Consider the following 18,448-nt stretch of genomic DNA (forward strand, 5'->3'; position numbering starts at 1 on the left):
CCGCAAGGAGAGCCCAGGATTGTTGTGAACTGTTCGAATCACCTTTGCTCGTACATTCCGGTCATATAGTGCTCTTCCACGCCTGATTGGTTTCGCCCAATCCAACGTAAGGTTCTCCCGGTATTGTTTGAGTATGATATTGACAGTCAATTTAGGAAATTTCAGGAATTTGGCGATCTTTTCTCCTGACCACGTCGGGTTCTCAACGTGAGTGTGCAGATTTTTTTCCAACATTTCCCGTTCCATCGTCGATAACTTTTGAATGTGTCCTTCAATCTTGATGAAATTTTCACTACTGAATAAAAAAAACCATCCGGATCAAAACGCTGTCAATAGTTTCTCGATGTGACAACTAGGGCGCTGCAGTGAATAAAAATAAGCGACTGAATTCTAACTGTAAAACACTTTACATCCCTCGACAAGATTCTTATTACCTTGTGATTGGGGTTACTCACATTGAGATGAACTACAACGCTTCTTATTTCCGCGCTTGCAACTGGCAATGGAGCTTCTCTATGATTTCAAGTTTCCAATCGTCAATCGAGGCTTTCTACAGGCTGAATAAATCTTTTGTTATGGTTATCTGGATATTGGATGAATATTTGAGGCTGTGCTGGAAGAAGTAACTATATATGACCATGTACTTGGAAGCACCGCGAGGCGCTGTATCCACCAATTAATGATCTGAACTCCTTCTCTTGGTCAACCGGAGCGTTTAGGTCCCCGATTTTAATGTCGTGCTTTGGCAGCGATGACCATTATACACATTATATATTTTGTTGCCCACGCTGGCATGAGGACAATGATAAGTCACTTCTGACATGGGAACAGCCGCTGTTTCGAATTCAGATGGGCTACACTCTCAGTGGCTATTCTGTCTCTAGGCGGCATCGCAAGGACGTATGGATAGGAGTTGAGTTACCGGACACGAAGCGAGTGTCACCTCTAATAGGGCCTATTTTATGTCTGCTGGCATACGGAGTATCTGCGGTTCAAAATGCAACATACTACTGAACACTAAGGATCGGTGATATGTCAAAAGCTGAGTTTGTCGATTATGAAAAAAAATAGAAAAATAGCTATATTTCATTTGAAATGAATAAAATATAAATCACTTCCAAGCCCCTCTTTTATACACGATAACATGTGTCTATCACCATATAATAAGATTTCAGTACGATTCGGTTATTGCTACTATCGATCCCTCAAAAAGCCTTCTGCTATCGTGTCTACAGATTAGATTTCATAAAGGGTTTCAGGTACAAGTGGAATGATTTGTTGACGGGTTCCTAGAATTCATATTCATTTAATGTATCGTTATCGTTAATAATCAATGAAATGATTTTACCTGGTTCAGGGGACTTTTCTTGGCTTCCTCAAACAATCGTTCATATACATTTCCGTCATAAGCTCCAAGCGCGGAGCCAAGTACCATATCTGGAATGTCAAAAGAATCAACAATGCCAATTGCATTGGGCCTGATGGCGGCGAGAGCATCTTCCAGCTTCTGTTGTAGTCTTATGATGTCGCTGTCGGAGATGGTGGTGAACTAAAAAATCATAATATGGTCATTTCTAAACTGTGATACCATCCGATGGTGCACCCTTACTCTTAACAGATCGCCAACCGCTTTCATGGCCTCATCGTACGCATATAGTTCGTAGATATCACGCAAAACACGGCCCAATTCCGACGACATCGTCTTGCAGTCTTTCTCAATCATCTCGTATCCAGATTGTACCAAAAAGGCACGACAATGTGCGTCGGCAGTACGAGCCAGCTCTATGGAAGTAAGATTGACAGCTTCTTCCTGGGTGTAGCCAGCTCTTTTGCGTTGTTCGATGTGTTCGTTCGCCAGCCGTAGTTTTCTGTAAATACCCAATGTCGTAAAGCTGATACTAATATACTTTTACAGTGCCATTTACCCGGCAGCGACCGTTTGCAGACCACTTATTATCCCTGGAATTGAGTCATCCCACGGCTGTCGCTGATTTTTACTAGAAATGAACATCTTCAGATACTGGACGGTTGGTACCAGTTCCTGGCCCCTCAGAGCTTGGTTCCATACCTTCAAAAGATATCTGTAAAATGACAATAGTGATGAATAACATGGAAGCTTATTTTGCAGGACATTTTCGATGTGACCACTCCTTTTTTCGATAACACGTTTTAAACGGTGAACAAAATTCTTCATGCACAACTCCAACATTACGACTTCGAGGCTGTTGAAAAACCGAGTTAGAGGGTGTGTCACATCAAATTGCATCACGGAAAAAACGCTGTAGAAATTTAATTTTTAGGAATTATATCTTCAGCTTTCGCTTATAATCAGATAAGAGTGTATAGATCACGTTGGCCATGCTTCACTGTCAATTTTTCGTAAATTTGGAAAAATGTCGTCGAACGAAAAAGAGCGTCGTGAATTAATCCTGTGCACTCATTTCGAGAATCCGGAGTTGTCACATCGGGACATCGGTAAGATGCTGGGAATCGTCCAATCCACGGTCAGCAGAGTACTAAAACGATACTTCGAGAACCTAACCATCGACCGGAAGGTGAAGAACGGCAAAAATGGATTCTCCGTCAGTGAAAAAGATCACAAGCGCGTAGTTAAGCAGTTTAGACGTGATCCGAGAAGTTCGGTCCGGGATGTCGCCAATAAGCTGAATTTGTCAAGTTCATTCGTCCAGTGGACCAAGCAGCGGGAGGGCCTGCGTACATACAAGGTTCAGAAGGCTCCTAACCGCGACGAAAGGCAAAACATGGTGGGGAAGACGCGAGCCCGGAAGCTGTACACCGAAATGCTGACGAAGCCGCATTGCCTGGTAATGGACGACGAAACCTACGTCAAAGCGGACTTTCGTCAGCTGCCGGGCCTGTTGTTCTTCTCCGCAGAGGACAAACTCAGCGTTCCGGAGGAGATTGGCAAGCAGAAACTATCCAAGTTTGCCAAAAAGTACATGGTGTGGCAAGCGATCTGCTCTTGCGGAAAGCGGAGCGCCCCCTTCGTGATGACCGGCACGATAAACGGGCAGGTTTACCTTAAGGAATGCATACAGAAGCGCTTACTACCACTATTGAAGCAGCACGAGGGCCCGACCATCTTCTGGCCGGATCTCGCTTCGTGCCACTATTCAAAGGACGTGTTGGAGTGGTACGAAGCCAACGGGGTCACCTTCGTGCCAAAGGAAATGAACCCGCCCAACGCGCCGGGGCTTCGCCCAATAGAGAAATATTGGGCGATTATGAAGCAGGCCCTCCGGAAGAACCCAAAAGTTGTCAAATCAGAGGCGGACTTCAAGAGAAAATGAATTTCTGTTCAAAAAAAACTACAACCTGACGTTGTACAGAACCTTATGGACGGGGTAAAGAGGAAGGTGTGAGCATACGGGCTTGGGCTCGAAGTATGAATAAAAAGAAAATGCCAAAAGTTGTTTAATAGTTTTTATTTTACTGTCTAAAATTTTCAAAAGGATCGGTCTACTGGGCGAATTTCTACAGCGTTTATTCCGTGATGCAATTTGATGTGACACACCCTTTATTTCTTCTTAAAGTTCCTCTAAATTTTGTGGCTTATTAACATACGGTCCTTCAGGTACCCCCAGAGGAAGTAATCGACGACGAGAAATGTTGAAATTCTTACCATAAGAGGACAAAGTTTCATTGAGGCTTCGGTTGCTCGAGTAATACGATTTCACTAAAAATACACGTTCTTGTAAATTGTACATCTTGACATTAAAAACCATCCGATCAGACTGAACGAGTAGCCGAATATTATCGTCCCGAAGTGGAGAATGCAGTGTTACCATCGACGGAGCAAAAAAAAGTTTTTATAAGGAGCTATTCTATTTTTTTTGCGTGAGCGTTTAATCTGAAAGACCCTGTAGGAATGTTGTAGTTATTCAATTCACAATTATAAGTTATAAAAAAGGTGCTTCGATAGCGCGATAGTGCAGCACAGTAGATTGATGCATAATGATGGTCCCACCTCAGTCCCCTACGATGGTTTGAACTGAACGAGTTTCCTTGAAGATAATTAAATATTAGGATATTCCTATTTCAGTATCAGCTGTGAATTTACAAGAGTCTTTCCGCATTACTAGATTCCCGACAACGGTCTGCTGATGCGATCGTTCTCGAGCCCAGACAACTGAGCAAACCCAAGCCCAATTCTAGTCAATACTACAGGCCCTTCATTTTCAAATTTATGCTCGTTGTGAAGGTGACATTCACACTAGAAAAATCTTTTTGCAGTTATTGTTTGTTACAATCAGTTGTGAATTACGGGGTGTTAACAATGGAAGTCAACAAAGAGAAAATTCGGTACATTTTACAGTTTTTCTTTGATGAAGATGAAAATGCAAGCCAGGCCGCTGATATTGTAAATGGTGTTTATGGTGCCGAAGTTTCAATGCTTATAGCATGGACCTGCCCCCAAGCGATTACCTTTTTGTCGCATTACAAAATTTCCTGAGTGATAAGAAATTGAGATCAAGAGAAAATTTTGGGTGCAATACATCCATAAGTTCATAGTTCTGAGTTCGCTTGCTTGCCTAATGAGTAATGTATTGGTTTTATATCTTTTGCATAAGGTATAGTATTCTGTAAATAATTCATAAAACTCGACAAATTCCTGTTTAATTTTGTCCGCCACGGTACCACTGATCCTATCTTTCTCGATCCAAGAAATACATCGTGTCACGGGATAAAACAAAGGATCGTTCCTTCATTTTTCGAAGAAATGCTCTTTACAGTTCTGTCGAAAAATTAAGATATTTTTCTCAGAAACCTGATAAAAACTTCTCCGCGACAGCAATTTATCCTGTACAAGCACTGAAGCAAGCACATTTCTTCTTTGAATAAATTGTGCACATCATATAATCCGTAGCTACCAATTTTCTTGAGGTCGTAGTTTTGGCTGCCTCGGATTTCACGGATTTCTTCATTCAACTGCTTCATTACTTTCAAACTAGCATGGGGATCGTACATGATGAGTTGAATCGCTTTCTTCAAAATACGGACGGACGCTAACATCCATCTGTTGCTTTTGAGAGATCTTATTTAACGTTTCGTCGAATGCGATAACGGAATTCTTGCAATTGCAATTTTCGAGTAAACGGAGGGTGCCGTTCAAAAAGTATGGCGTAATGCCATATGTCTAGAACGTCTCGAATCACTTTTGAAGGAGAAAAGTCGCCAAACCAGTCGTGAATTGGCGAAAAATATGAACTGCGATCATAAAACAATTCGTGAATGAGACTATTGTACTGAAAAGACCTGATCGACATAGTCAAATCATACTCCTTCGCGACAACGCCAGACCCCATGCTGCACAAGTCTTCAAAGCCGCACTCCAAGAGCGCGAATGGGAGCACTTGAGCACCTGCCGTATTCTGCGGACCTTGTACCGACCGATTACAGTCATCCGGGGACAAATTGATCACCGGGGTGAAACTGATCAAGCGCACTAATGAAAACAAACAGAAATTTTTGAAAGTATTTTTCAATTGAAGGGCCTGGTCGGGTAAGGGGGTAAAAAGTGCCTCCAAACCAAATCACCAGCTGTATGGCAAATATTGTATAGGATATAAAATTTTTTGCGGTTTATTTCAACCCCTATGTGGTTTGACATAGGATCTATAATGAAAAATGTACTTACTTGTTTATTTCACGCCATCCTCAAAAGCTTCGAGATAAAAATTTGAAAAAAATACTGAATGTGCATCTTACTACGGTGTGTCAATAAAAATTATCAAACAAATTTTTTATCAAAAATTGATGTACTAAAAATATATTGAAATTTAGAAAATTTTTTTTTGGGATTTAGAAATTCAGTACTACTCTAATTCATATTTAAATGTGTTCTTACGGCTTTTCTAGATATGTGTGATTTTTTTCAGTGTTGCGCGGTACAAATTTTTTTTTTTTTAATTTCCAAAGGGTCTGGCTGGGTAAGGGACAAAAAAGTGCCCTCAAACCAAATCACCAGCTGTATGGAAAATATTGTATAGAGTACTAAATAAAACATTTTGGCAGTACAGGTCGGACTCGATTATATATAATCGCAATTTCTTCATCAAAAAATCAAATATTAAAAAAAAAATTAATTTTTATTTTAATTTTAAATTAAATTTATTTTTTTTATTCTGAGATTCAGTACTACTCTAGTTTGTATTCAAATTTCTTCCTACATCTATTTTGGGTATATGTATATGTGTTTTTTTCAGAATTTTTAGAGTGTTTTTCGCGGTACAAAAAAAATATATATATTTTCAGGTATTTCAAAATTTTGAAAGAAATCTTACTTTGAGACCCACTTTTGCTCTAATTTTCATTTAAGCGTAGCGTAATTTATTTTTAAGTTTTAAGAGGATGCGCGAAAAAAAATATTTTTTGGCCTTTGAGCATTTTTAGTTTATTTTGAATTTAGAGACCCAATACTACTCTGATATTTATTTTTTTTATATGTCTAAATTTTGTCGGTATATTTAGAGCATTGCGCTGTACAAAGATTTTTTTCTCATATCTTGAAATATATGAGATTATCTTTACATCGGATTTAGATGGTTTACCAAATTCATAGGAGTCAGCAGTACGATAGAGCTCTGTGAGAAAAAATAAAGTCCTTGTGGAAAGATCATTCGGATTAATGAGAAAAACACTTAAAAACATCCAAATTATTATTTTTTTTATTTCAATCTTACAATTAAAAACCACGATTACAATAAAATAATCGATTTCAAGAAAATAAAAATGGGGGTCTCCGTAGCCACATTAGTTGCGCGTTCGCTTAGTAAGCGATCGATCGTGAGTTCAAAATGGTATAGAAAGGAATACTCTAACTCCGAAAAATGGCAACTGTGCAAGCAAACCATTTGTCATGACAATTGTCATGCGAAAATGCGAAAACAGAATAGAAACTGAGAGAGGTTGGCGTCGACATCATGCCTCATACCATATGTTTCTATTCTGTTTTCGCGTTTACGCATGACAATTGTCATGACAAATGGTTTGCTTGCAACTGTGTAATGTGCTAATTATAGATATGAAAAACATGTGACATGTACACGATTAAAATTCGGCTCTGTTACAGCTAAAATGCTAATGAACTTAAAATAAACAAAAGGGATGAAAAAAAAGGAAATAAAAATAATAATGCAGACGATGAAGAAAATTACGTTTGTGTCTCGCAATGCTCTTAAACTTTCAGGAAAATATTGCACCACATGTAGAAAAAAAGACACATACGAACGCATTTAAATAAAAATTAAAACAGAAGCGGGTCTCAAAGTTATATTTATTTCAAAATTTCGAAATGCCAGAAAATATATTAAATTTTTTTGTACCGCATATTTAATTTTTTTTCATAATTACATTTTTTGATGAAAAAATTGTTTGAAGATATTTATCGATACAGCTTCGTAATATGTACTTTCAGCATTTTTTTCATATTTTTGTCTCAAAGCTATTGAGAATGGCGTGAAAAAAAAACGAGAAGGTGAATTTTTCACCTAGATCCTACGCTGTACCATATAAGGACTCAAATATATGATACTACTGCCAAAATCTTTTATTTAGTACTCTATACAATATTTTCCTTACAGCTGATGATTTGGGTTGAAGGCACTTTTTACTCCCTTACCCAGCCAGACCCTTTGGAAATATAAAAAAATATTTTTTTTGTGTCGCGCAACACTGAAAAAAATCTGAAAAAAATCACACATATCTAGAAAAGCCGTGTTCCTACGTGTTTAAATATGGAATTTTACGCTAAAATTCTTCCAGGCTGACATTTAAGGGATTTTCTCAGCAAAACATTTCATACCGTAAAAACGTTACAAACTGATTCCCCAGCCCAATAGTCTGCTGTTTAATCTTTAGTGCTATTTCACTGTCCGGAAACATATTCGAAAAGAGCTTAACACTAGAGCTTCCGATGCAGGCAAAACCGTGTGATGACACAGTTTCCAGTACCCAATACTAGCTCTGCCTTCGTCACATTTTCTCCAAGAATGTATCGTTTCATGGGATCAGATATTCCACTTGCTGAGGAAGATTGCCCAAATTACCTTACAACTTGACTCGTCTCTGTATTCTGCGTGTCAGTGGAAATGGATAAATTACAGTTGTTTCCAACTGTATCCACAACTGTGTGTAGGTTGGTGCATGGTGCATGCGCATCGCGTTTACTATGCCTCGGCCTAAGAAACACCAACGTCAGAACGATCTAGATTCATACCGATTGTTTCATGATCCGATCCCATTGTCAAAATTCGTAAAAATCAGATCAATGGTAGTAGAAGTTGTTCTTGTAACTGATTTGTGATTAGTTACACTTTGTTTGAAGTCGGTGGCTTGAGTGATTGCTTTCAACTCAGCGAATTTTGTATACTTTGTATGCTTTGTTCAGAAATATATTGGTCCACCTTACCTTGCAGTTTGTAATAGAAGCACGGTGTTTTCACCCTCATAAGTACACGCCGCTGTTACCATACCGTATGTGCCGAAAAGATTCGCGCATGTCATATAACCATGGCCACCGCAAGCCAATCGACATGTCTCAATGGCTTGGGCAGCATCGGCCGTGGAAACCGCCTTCAAGCAACATGCAATCGCATGTAACTCTGGCAACCGTTCCAAATCTCCTTTATCTAGCTCTGATGTCACCTGATTATACATATCCCAAAGATTGTCCGAAGTTAGCTTGAAAACAATACTTTTTGCGATAGCTGGAAATAGCTTATACTGCTGGGTGAGATGATCGATGACTTGTACTTCTGGTTGTCTGTAAAGCGCGATAAGATAAAACATGTTGTTGTTAAATGTCTTACGAACTTTCACTTACTCCGGGTTAATAACGCTTTGTCGACGCACACACGAATATCGTGTGGCAATAGTCACCGCCTTAGAAAGATAATTTGAAATATCTCTCACAATGACCACCCGCACAAACATCATCGTCCCATACGTCAACACCGCTGATGGAGGTTTGACAAATGTACCGTCTTCGAGTAGCTTGGCATTTTTCATCAGCATATTTGAACGTGGAATGCGAACATTTTTGAATCCAAGAAAACCGTTGTTAACTCCATTCATGCCAAGCTTATTGCCAATCTCGCCGATCGTTATACCGGGCATAGGCATATGAGTATCCTCATCACGTAACTGAACGATGAACGGATGAATACCGTGGCATTTACCTTTCGAATACAACTGAGCAATAACCACGCAGTAATTGGCGGTGTGACCCACTGAAATATAAATAAAATTAAATATACTTCATAGTGTTATTGAGAAAATTTCTTACATCCACCGGGCCACCATTTGTACGAGGACAGCGTTGGACTGTTCAGCACGATTTCCTTCGATCTTTCATCATAAGTTGCAGTTGTTTCAAGACCTCGGATGAACGTGCCGTGGCCCAGCTCAGTTTGTGCATATGTTCCGATGATTTCACAATTCCATGCTCTTCCAATCCACTCCGCCTGTTGCTCCGGGGTTCCATGACCCATTAGCGCCGGGAGGAACATAACAAAATGCACCCCCAGAGGATTGCCCTCTTTCAGTATTCCCGAACCCAGAAGTCCGCCAAGGAGGGCCCTATATATAAATGAAAATTTATCAGCACAGCTTCGATGAATAGATTAATTCTCTACAACAAAACATACATGTAATTCTCGACTCCATCTCTGCCTTGTTCTTGCATCTGTTTCACCTTGCGGAATATTACAGTGGCTTTACGAACAGATTCTTCGTACACTTCCTTGTGCGAAACGAAATGTAGAGGAATCTTGTCGAAAAATTCCGGTTCTCCCAGGAAAAATTTCTCTGTGAAATGGAAGAATTTTATAGAATTACCAAATCGATTATAAATCAATATTCCTCATCAGGCAATAGGGCGCTTGCAGCGTGCATATGTATTAGTGATCTGTTGGACAGGCAAAATAGATCGCTACATAGGATTTATATGGATCGACAAGATTGAGCTTTGTTTAAATGATTATTTTTGCGAAATAGTTGTAGAAATTACGCGCTACACTACATTAATAACATGCGAATATATGTCTCTTTACATAAAAATATTTACTTTTAGCGTCAAAACCATATATACGGAGAAAAATATAAATTTCTGTTATGGCTATAATCCATATCAATCGAAGCAGATTGATTATTCAAAAAGTTTCACAAGAAAAGTGCAAACTGCACATTGCGATTGTATAGCCGGATTGTGTGAAGTGTGCTCCCATTTAGGCTTCGTGCTTTTTGCCCTAAAATACTGGTCTCGTGAAGAAGTAAACTATAATGAATATTCGTTAGCAGATATTCTTAATGGGTGGTTAGTTTCGCCGATAAAACAGATGATTATGTTGAAATTAAGAGCATGTTCAGCCAGAAAGATCAACCAACCCTCAGATATGATTTCCGGGTACCTGAATGCTCTGCGGAGAAGTGAAATATGGTTATAAGAAAATTGATCGGAAACGAAGAAAATCCATCAATTGGCTAATTCATGGAAAATACAAGGAAGCATCCGAACGTGAGCTCGAGCCTCTGTGTTTTGAAGCTAGGTCCGAACATGCTGATAATCCTTCCCTGTTATTTTTTCGATTCAAATCTAGTAGGAAAGTCGCTCAATGAACATCGCGAAATAGGTGCTAGTAAGTTAAGCAATATGCGTCACGCAAAAGCTCTTGTTCGGTAAATAGCTTCCCTAACTGTTTAACAAAGTTCATGTTAGTTCTGTGAAATATTTCGCGCTAATATAAAGATCGCAACTATATTTAAATCATCGACAAGAATGTCGATTGATAATGAATCCACGTCTGCTGCATAGGAGCTACGAATGTAAACAAATGATATTTGCCCAACAGATTCTCTGCATGTATGTGTAACAAGAGCCATATTTCGACAATTCTTAACTACAAGTTCGAATACACTTTAAAATGTGTTAAAAAATTAGAATACACGATATTTTTTCTGTGTCAATTTTTATTGAGGCAATGTTTATCGAGAACTTTTACGACATATTAGCTAGGAGCACCCCTCCCTTTGTGCTGTATGACTAGCTTGAGACGTTTCTCAAAAGAATCGCACGCGACAGGCACCTGGTCCATCGGCATTCCATCCCAGATCTTGGAAAAGAGCTTGGAAGAGAGGGTCCATAGTGGTCACTTTAAGTTCGCTCTGCTTGGGCAACATGTATGACCATACATAAAAGTCCTGGAGATTAAGGTCCGGGGAGCTGGAAGGGCACAAAGCCTTATCGAGAAAATCGGTCAGATTCTCCTTACACCACGATTGGACGATATTCGTCGTGTGGGCCGGTGTGTGCTATTGAAAGACATAATGATCCCTTCCCGTAGAGGTCCCGAAGTGCCGAGGCCACAACCATCTCCAAAACCTCGCTCTTTTAGTAGCGGCGTTGATTTTCCCGTTTTCACGATAAACACCAGTGGATACAGCCCCCCAAACCATCACCAACGCGACATTCTGGAACCGCAGGACGTTTATGTGGGACGGGGGGATGCTGGCCAACATCGGCGCCCACAGCCGATTATTTTGGACACTGTGCGGCTGTTGCAAGACAAAGAGTTTCTCATCATAAAACACGAACTCCTGATCTGCGTACCGCGAAAGTATCAGTTTGGCTCTGTTCAGCCGCTTCTTCGTTGTAGCCTTCGTTACCTCGTGAAACTTGCGTACCTGACGCGCTAAACAAACAACAAATGACAGCAAGTCGACACCGCGTGCGTCGTTTAGTCTATATATGAGGATGAAGCTGATCACAGAATGCATATGGCGCGTACCTACACAACGATGAAAAGTTGTATTCGAACTTATTGAACACCCTGTAGACGAATCTAGCAGGAATTTTCACCTGTTCCCGGGCTTTTTAATACCAAAAGGGAAACTGCGCACTGCAGAATACACGTATCTACGTATATAGGTGCATGCTTAATCTTATCCCAGGAATTGTAGGACAATCGTGCAGGTACAATGATTGTTGAACTATTGAACGTCAATTTCTTCTCCATATGCAACATCTTTAGCGCTTTCAGAAGCGTCTTTGGGCAGTTTCAAAGAGAACGACTGTAACAATTTTTGGGATCTCCCTCTGCACTTGTCGTAAACCATTATATCTGGACGGCGTTAGTGGATCGAGAGGACTTTCTGAACAGTGCGGTCCCAGTACAGCTTGTTCGATATAATATCTTCCAATAGACCACATTGGATCGTCAGTTGTTGATGGACAATTCGGGTTGCTGTGGCGTTCGCTGTAGACTTTAACTAAAGCGGAATAGCCTGCCAACATTAAACATGACCAGATGATCATATTTTCTCAACGCAGCTTTTTGGATCATTGTATACCGCATACCGAACCGATAGAAGTAATCTAAACAACAATAAATCACGTGGTGGTGGAATATTGATTGTTGTCACAAGGCGACTATTCAGTTATCTAGATCCTGCAAATGCATTTTGGTCAAAATTCCTCACAACACAATCAGTATCGATATCGGCGTTATTTATCTTCCCTCATAACCGGAAAAAGACAGCACGGCCATTAATGAGCATGTGGAATGCACTGTTTCTGTTTCAGTACGTTTGAAAATCCACTCTCCCGCTCTTCTGTTCGATGACTATAATCAACCTGGCATGCAGTTGTGTTTCATTGAAAGAGGTGTGCCAGTCATCAGTTCATTAACATCGCATATACCCAAGGCCTGCTGCTCGAAACCATATAAACTATGAAAATCAATTACAATCAATAATTACGAGAACAAAATTCTATTTTTTCCCAAGTGTAATATTTTTCTGAACAAGAATAGCTCATTGGCTTTAATTTAATCACCTCCTCTCTAAGGAGGGGGCTGCCATACAAATGAAACACAAAATTTCTGCATTACTCGAGAATTAATCAAGCAAACGAAACCAAATTTGGTATGTGGTGGGTTTAGGGTGCAATAAATGATTCTATTGTGGTTAGATACACCTCCTCCCTCTCCTAGGGTGGGCTGTCATACAAATGAAAAACAAATTTCTGCATAACTCCAAAACTAATCAAGCGAATGGAGCCAAATTTGGCATGATGTTTCTAAGGTGGTTTGACACTCCTCCCCCTCTCTACGTTGCGGATTACTCGAGAATCGAATTTTATGCACGAGAAATTTTTCTACGATGGTATGACACCCCTCCCTCCTCTGGAATTGAGAGGGGGTCCCTTAAAAATAATACACATATTTCAACCAAACATAACAATTGAAAATTTTCGGAAAACTCTGAAGGAAAATGTGAAAATTCGGAAAATTCAATTCGCATATGTTCTACAATTACATATTGACAAGCTTTTTTAGTCCATTTGATGTTTGCGCTATATCGCGCCTATATCGTCTCTCGAGTTTCGCTCTTATCTACACATTCGGCGATCCGTTTTTATTTATACAGATAGAATAAATAAAAACGGATCGCCGAATGTGTAGATAAGAGCGAAACTCGAGAGAGGAATTGTTCGATTTAGGGCTGTCTTTATTCTATCATATTTTTTGTATCAAACATTTATTCCATGTAACGGAGAGACATGTTATTTGCAAGTGGTTGAAAAATCTTGAACGAGAATTGTGTCTGAAAATATTCTGATGTTATAATGACGAGATTTAGTAGAAGTACTAGGAATTTCATAGTAAAAGATTATTTTAAAGGTAATTTTTCTTTTCAATCAATGAACAATTCTTCGATTGGACCCATGAACAGTCCTTAGTAAGAAAACGTGGATGTGACAACGAAAAATAAATTTTGGGCGGGACGAAGTTTGCCGGGTCAGCAAGTAAAAAAATAAAAAGGTAAACTATGAAAAAAAAAACAAATATAATCAATAATTATAAGAACAAAATCCATTCCAAAGTATATAATATTTTCAAAAAAAAAAATAGTTCATTGCCTTTAATTTGATGCGTTGATTATAGGAATGGTCCAGTACTTCAAAAGTTATTTTTGGAAAAAGCGGGTTGATTTTTTGGACCACCCTAAAATGGAAATGGTCACCCAAATGAAAAAATAGAAAAATACGGGTCTAATGTTTTGCGGTAAAGAACAAAATTACCACTTTTCATGAAAGTCTGAGACCTAGTAACTCTGTTTGGCATGGAATTGCTGTATTAATGATCGATTACTGGACCTTGTTTTGGCGAATAATCCTACATTACCCATTTTTTCGATTTCTTTGGCGGCTCGTCACGTCAATTAGTTTGGGGATATACATTTAGTTGTGATTGCAATGTGATGGTCTGGCTCGTTTGCTAAGCACTATGCTCTTCCAATCCCATTTCTTTTCTGCCGTCGGACTAAACGAGCGTTCAGCGAAAAACGAAGAATCGATGATAATTCGTAAAGATTGCGTATAAATGGTGCCATTGGCTATGGATTTTATAACGGAGAAAACGAAATGTTTGATATGTATATTTCACCATATCAAAGAAACCACATTGTTTGATGAAAGCAGCTTCCAACTTTTTAGCCACTACTAAAAAATTTAGGACAGGGATTGACACGAACTTTTAATAGATAAGGGTTGAAGATTTTCAAACGAAATAGTTTAAACAATAATCCTTCAATGTTCATATTTATTTTTAATTATCGCCTTGGAAGTACATAATTGGTGTAAGCAGCGGTACTCAACTTTCTTTCAAAGGGGCCACCAACAGGTGTTATTCGTGGTGTCGCGGGCCGCAAATAACAAAAAAAAGATGATATCCAAGACACGACCGCATTGTTAATATAGAACTACGAAGTTATTGCCGGCGGGAACAAACATTAAACAAATTCAATAATAAAACTCTTTGATACAAATATTTTATAGCAATGACAAGGGCCAATAAATGAAGGCTTTCATTGCGCTATTGGCGCGAACGTTTCGCGAAACAATTTGAGTTGATTGTCAAATTAATTCAAAGCATTGCCATTCCAGCAAACATTAAATCGTATAATTTTGCACGTGCCGAGTCTTACAAGAAATCCGAATAAATCATAATCGCATATAATATCAATCAAAGTATGTATCGTGTACAGTGCTTGGAAATATCTGTATCACATCATTCTTTTCAGCTGAATTTCCGACCACATTCGATCATTATACCATTGCATTGGGATACCGAAAATCAACCAAGACCGAACCTCACAATCACAGTAAGCCCCTTACAGTTGATTCATCCAGTTTTGTTCATTCTCTTTTTCGTTCTGTTCTGCGTTCACGGAATGTGAGCAAAAGAAAATATCCCTAGTTTTGCCATTCATTGATAATAATATACCAGTTCATTCACTATCAACATCGTTCTCGGATACTGACGAAACGGAGAAATTCGTTGAGGATGATAACGAAGTACAGAATGCTCATAATAGTGACAAGAAATTAAATTGATCAAGCATGCAAGGTTTCGGTCTCAGTTAAAATGCTTCCATTTTACATAATGAATATGCAATTCGAATTCCACTTATCAGAAATGCTTCAAAAGACTCCAATTCCGATGTAAAAAATACCGTCTTGACTCAAATTTCAAACATTTAATTTTTGACTCAAATGGGAATATTTCGAGCTTTCTTTTGCAAACAGATCAAACTGTGCTATATGATTAGCGGAGGAAATTGCCAACATCCAGCTTTGGCTGACGAAGTTTGCATTCGCTACTCGGATCGATTCTGCAGAATGCTTCCTCACCATCCAAGTCTATGCAATCCTTAGCTGTGAGTGTGTATGCAGATCTTGCTCTTTTGTTGGCATTTCCGCTTGCGCCATTTGCGTTGCCCTTTCGGAGTAACTTCAAAAATAACTGAATAAGCAAGGCACTGACTCAATGAGAAAATCACACACATATCGGGATATTGAAAATGAACAGTCACGACATTCCTGAAAATTCAATGGCAATGAATAAGTGTGAATGAATTCTCATGAATCAAGCTTTAAGGATAGCTCAGATAGCACAGTTGTAAATTTGTTTGCCGTCGAATGAATGACAGCAGCATCGACAAGCAAAATAAACGCGTTACACTGATAAAAATATATTTTCAATATTACTTGGCAAGCTCACCATTTCCAAGCCCTGATCGTGAATATTTGAAATCGCATAAAATGTAAAAACTCGATTTTATATACCATTATCAAATTAAGTCGCAATTCGGTATAATAAACATCAATTTTATGATGCACAGTGTCGTAAAATATATTTAATCCGCATCATATGCGTATATTACGCTGATTCAGTTTGTACGTAGTATAAGCGTATAATTTAAATCGATTCAGTACTGTAGTGAATCGTGTTGCATGCTGAAGAAAATCATGAAACAGTGAATCATATTAGATCCTAATAAAGAACATATTACATCACATTGAAATGTCAATAAAATGCAGATACACTCGAAAGTTTTAACCGCTGTTGAATTAAATTCCAGATAGCCGCGCGAGATAGCTGATGGATGATAATCCAGACGAACGGAGTTCGAACCCACATCGGAGCAGTTTTCACCAAACATCAATCTGTGCCATTTTAAACATTCATATTCCACTCCCAACACAAGTCAATCAAACAATTATTATTTCTACAAACATAAATACTCATATATAAAAATGGCGATTCGTGATGCTATAATAAACATTTCACGAAAATATTTTACGCCATTTGTTTTTTTTTCTATGTCTGTAATAAATCGTATATGAGTATGGCAAAAGTCGTATTTGGTGCTTTGACAATTCATAAATATATTCATATTAGATTGCAATTCAATTTCAACATAATCGCTATTATAGCCGATCAAAGTTGCATATTCATCCAAACAAATTCGGTAAGCATTTGCCATGTATGTATATGGACTCCACTTTTGCATGCATATGCCAGTTAGGCGCATTATATGCCAACCAAATTTTAGGGCATATGATGTTATATATACGCTTGTTATGCGATTTAATGTTTGCTGGGATGTACTGTCGATTGCTTGCTGTCTTGAGCACTGAAATTTATATACTAATCTTCTTGAATATATTAGAGGTGAATGAACTGCAAAGTTTATAGTCTTTTAAAAACAAAGAATCATTCAGTCAATCTTGAATATATAATAGTTTTTCAGTATCTCTTAGCAAAATTTCATCTACAATGCAGAACGAAACATCTTAGAAGACGCAGAAAAACAATAGAAAATCCAGCTAGAAGTGAATGAACTGAGTAAAAAACATTTATAATTCAAAATAACTTCATTACACCAATAAATCCAAACACACTGCTGAATTCGCAGAAGTCAAAAATTAATCGAAATTTCTAAAATAACTCTTTAGTCGAAAGTTTTGCTAACCCAGAAAAGGACCGATGGGTTTGCGCTGTTTTGTGGACGCAACTGAAGTTGATTGATTCATGGTATATTCTTGTTCTCGCGAGAAAAATACCCGCGTTCAGAACATTAGACGTAACGCACTCAGTATGCATCACGACATTATCGTTCTACACAAAGTGCATGCGGCCCACGGGCCGCAAGTTGAATATGGCTGTTATAAACTAAAACGGACAAGAACGAAATTGGAGTAACCAAACTTACCTCGAAATTTCTTTTCCTTTAGTTTCGACTCGCCACCAACCCACCAAAGGGTGAATTCATTATTTTTGAATGTGCATTTTTTTCTTTCATTCTGTAGATCCATATTAACCTCAGTAGCTGGCATTTTGGAACTCTTTCTCTGCAAATCAATGATACGACGGTCGTAAATGATTCGATTATGCTACTGCCTTACTGGCACATTTATGCTCATACACGGCTGCACTCAAAAACTCAGCAACAACTATTAAATAGCAACTTCGGTCACGAGTGAGTACATTTGTTTTCTTTTAGATCTACTTTCATCGAATGGACGAGTAATCACCAGCGTTCTCCTGCAATATAGATTAACTTGTTATATAATCAACGCAATTAACCTTTGGAATGAGAAAAATACATATATAAAACATTAAAGTAGAAAAGTGCTAACTCACCAAGTCGCCCCACTCTGTATACTGATTTCAGATGGAAAGATTCACCAAGTACTCACGAAAACAAAGAAGTGATGATAAGATAAGCGGTTGAATACGAGCAATGAAAACACTTATAAAAAACAAAATATCAAGGATCATTTCATGTTTTTTCGTTCAAATAAAGATTCGCACAACTCAACACAATATCACTCGATCAAATGAACATGTATACAACAGCTATACTGAAAACAATATATTATATTATATGACAACGGTGTACATAGTTTGTTTCAAGATGTTAAAATAATAGGTGTTTCGTTCTTGACATTTTCAGGACAAGACGTGAGACGAGTAGCGAGCTGGGGTTAAGGCCCATTTATACGTTGCTAGTAGCTGGCTTCACAATGAGCAGCTACTGACCCGGTGAACTCGCTTGACAAATGGTTGACTCGCCTTGTCCG

General features: G+C 38.5%; 1 protein-coding gene across 4 annotated transcripts; it reads right to left on the bottom strand.

Moving 5' to 3' along the window:
- Positions 1-1,055: 1,055 nt before the first annotated feature.
- LOC129769534 (probable peroxisomal acyl-coenzyme A oxidase 1) lies at positions 1,056-18,250 on the bottom strand. Of its 4 annotated transcripts, none has more exons than XM_055771881.1 (11): positions 18,009-18,250; positions 17,791-17,909; positions 17,578-17,716; positions 9,669-9,828; positions 9,308-9,600; positions 8,846-9,251; positions 8,432-8,785; positions 1,926-2,081; positions 1,610-1,868; positions 1,349-1,549; positions 1,056-1,289 (listed from the first exon to the last, which is right to left on the bottom strand). In XM_055771881.1, exons 3-11 carry the CDS (start codon positions 17,699-17,701, stop codon positions 1,230-1,232), a joined length of 2,013 nt encoding a protein of 670 aa, XP_055627856.1. In that variant the 5' UTR covers positions 17,702-17,716; positions 17,791-17,909; positions 18,009-18,250; the 3' UTR covers positions 1,056-1,229. The 4 variants fall into 4 exon arrangements, with proteins under 4 accessions (XP_055627856.1, XP_055627853.1, XP_055627854.1 ...); XM_055771878.1 differs by having other exon boundaries at positions 17,578-17,909; positions 18,009-18,117; positions 18,180-18,211; XM_055771879.1 differs by having other exon boundaries at positions 17,578-17,925; positions 18,009-18,117; positions 18,180-18,198.
- Positions 18,251-18,448: the final 198 nt, after the last annotated feature.

The sequence above is a fragment of the Toxorhynchites rutilus genome, chromosome 2, assembly GCF_029784135.1.
Source record: "Toxorhynchites rutilus septentrionalis strain SRP chromosome 2, ASM2978413v1, whole genome shotgun sequence".
Classification (NCBI taxonomy): Eukaryota; Metazoa; Arthropoda; class Insecta; order Diptera; family Culicidae; genus Toxorhynchites; species Toxorhynchites rutilus.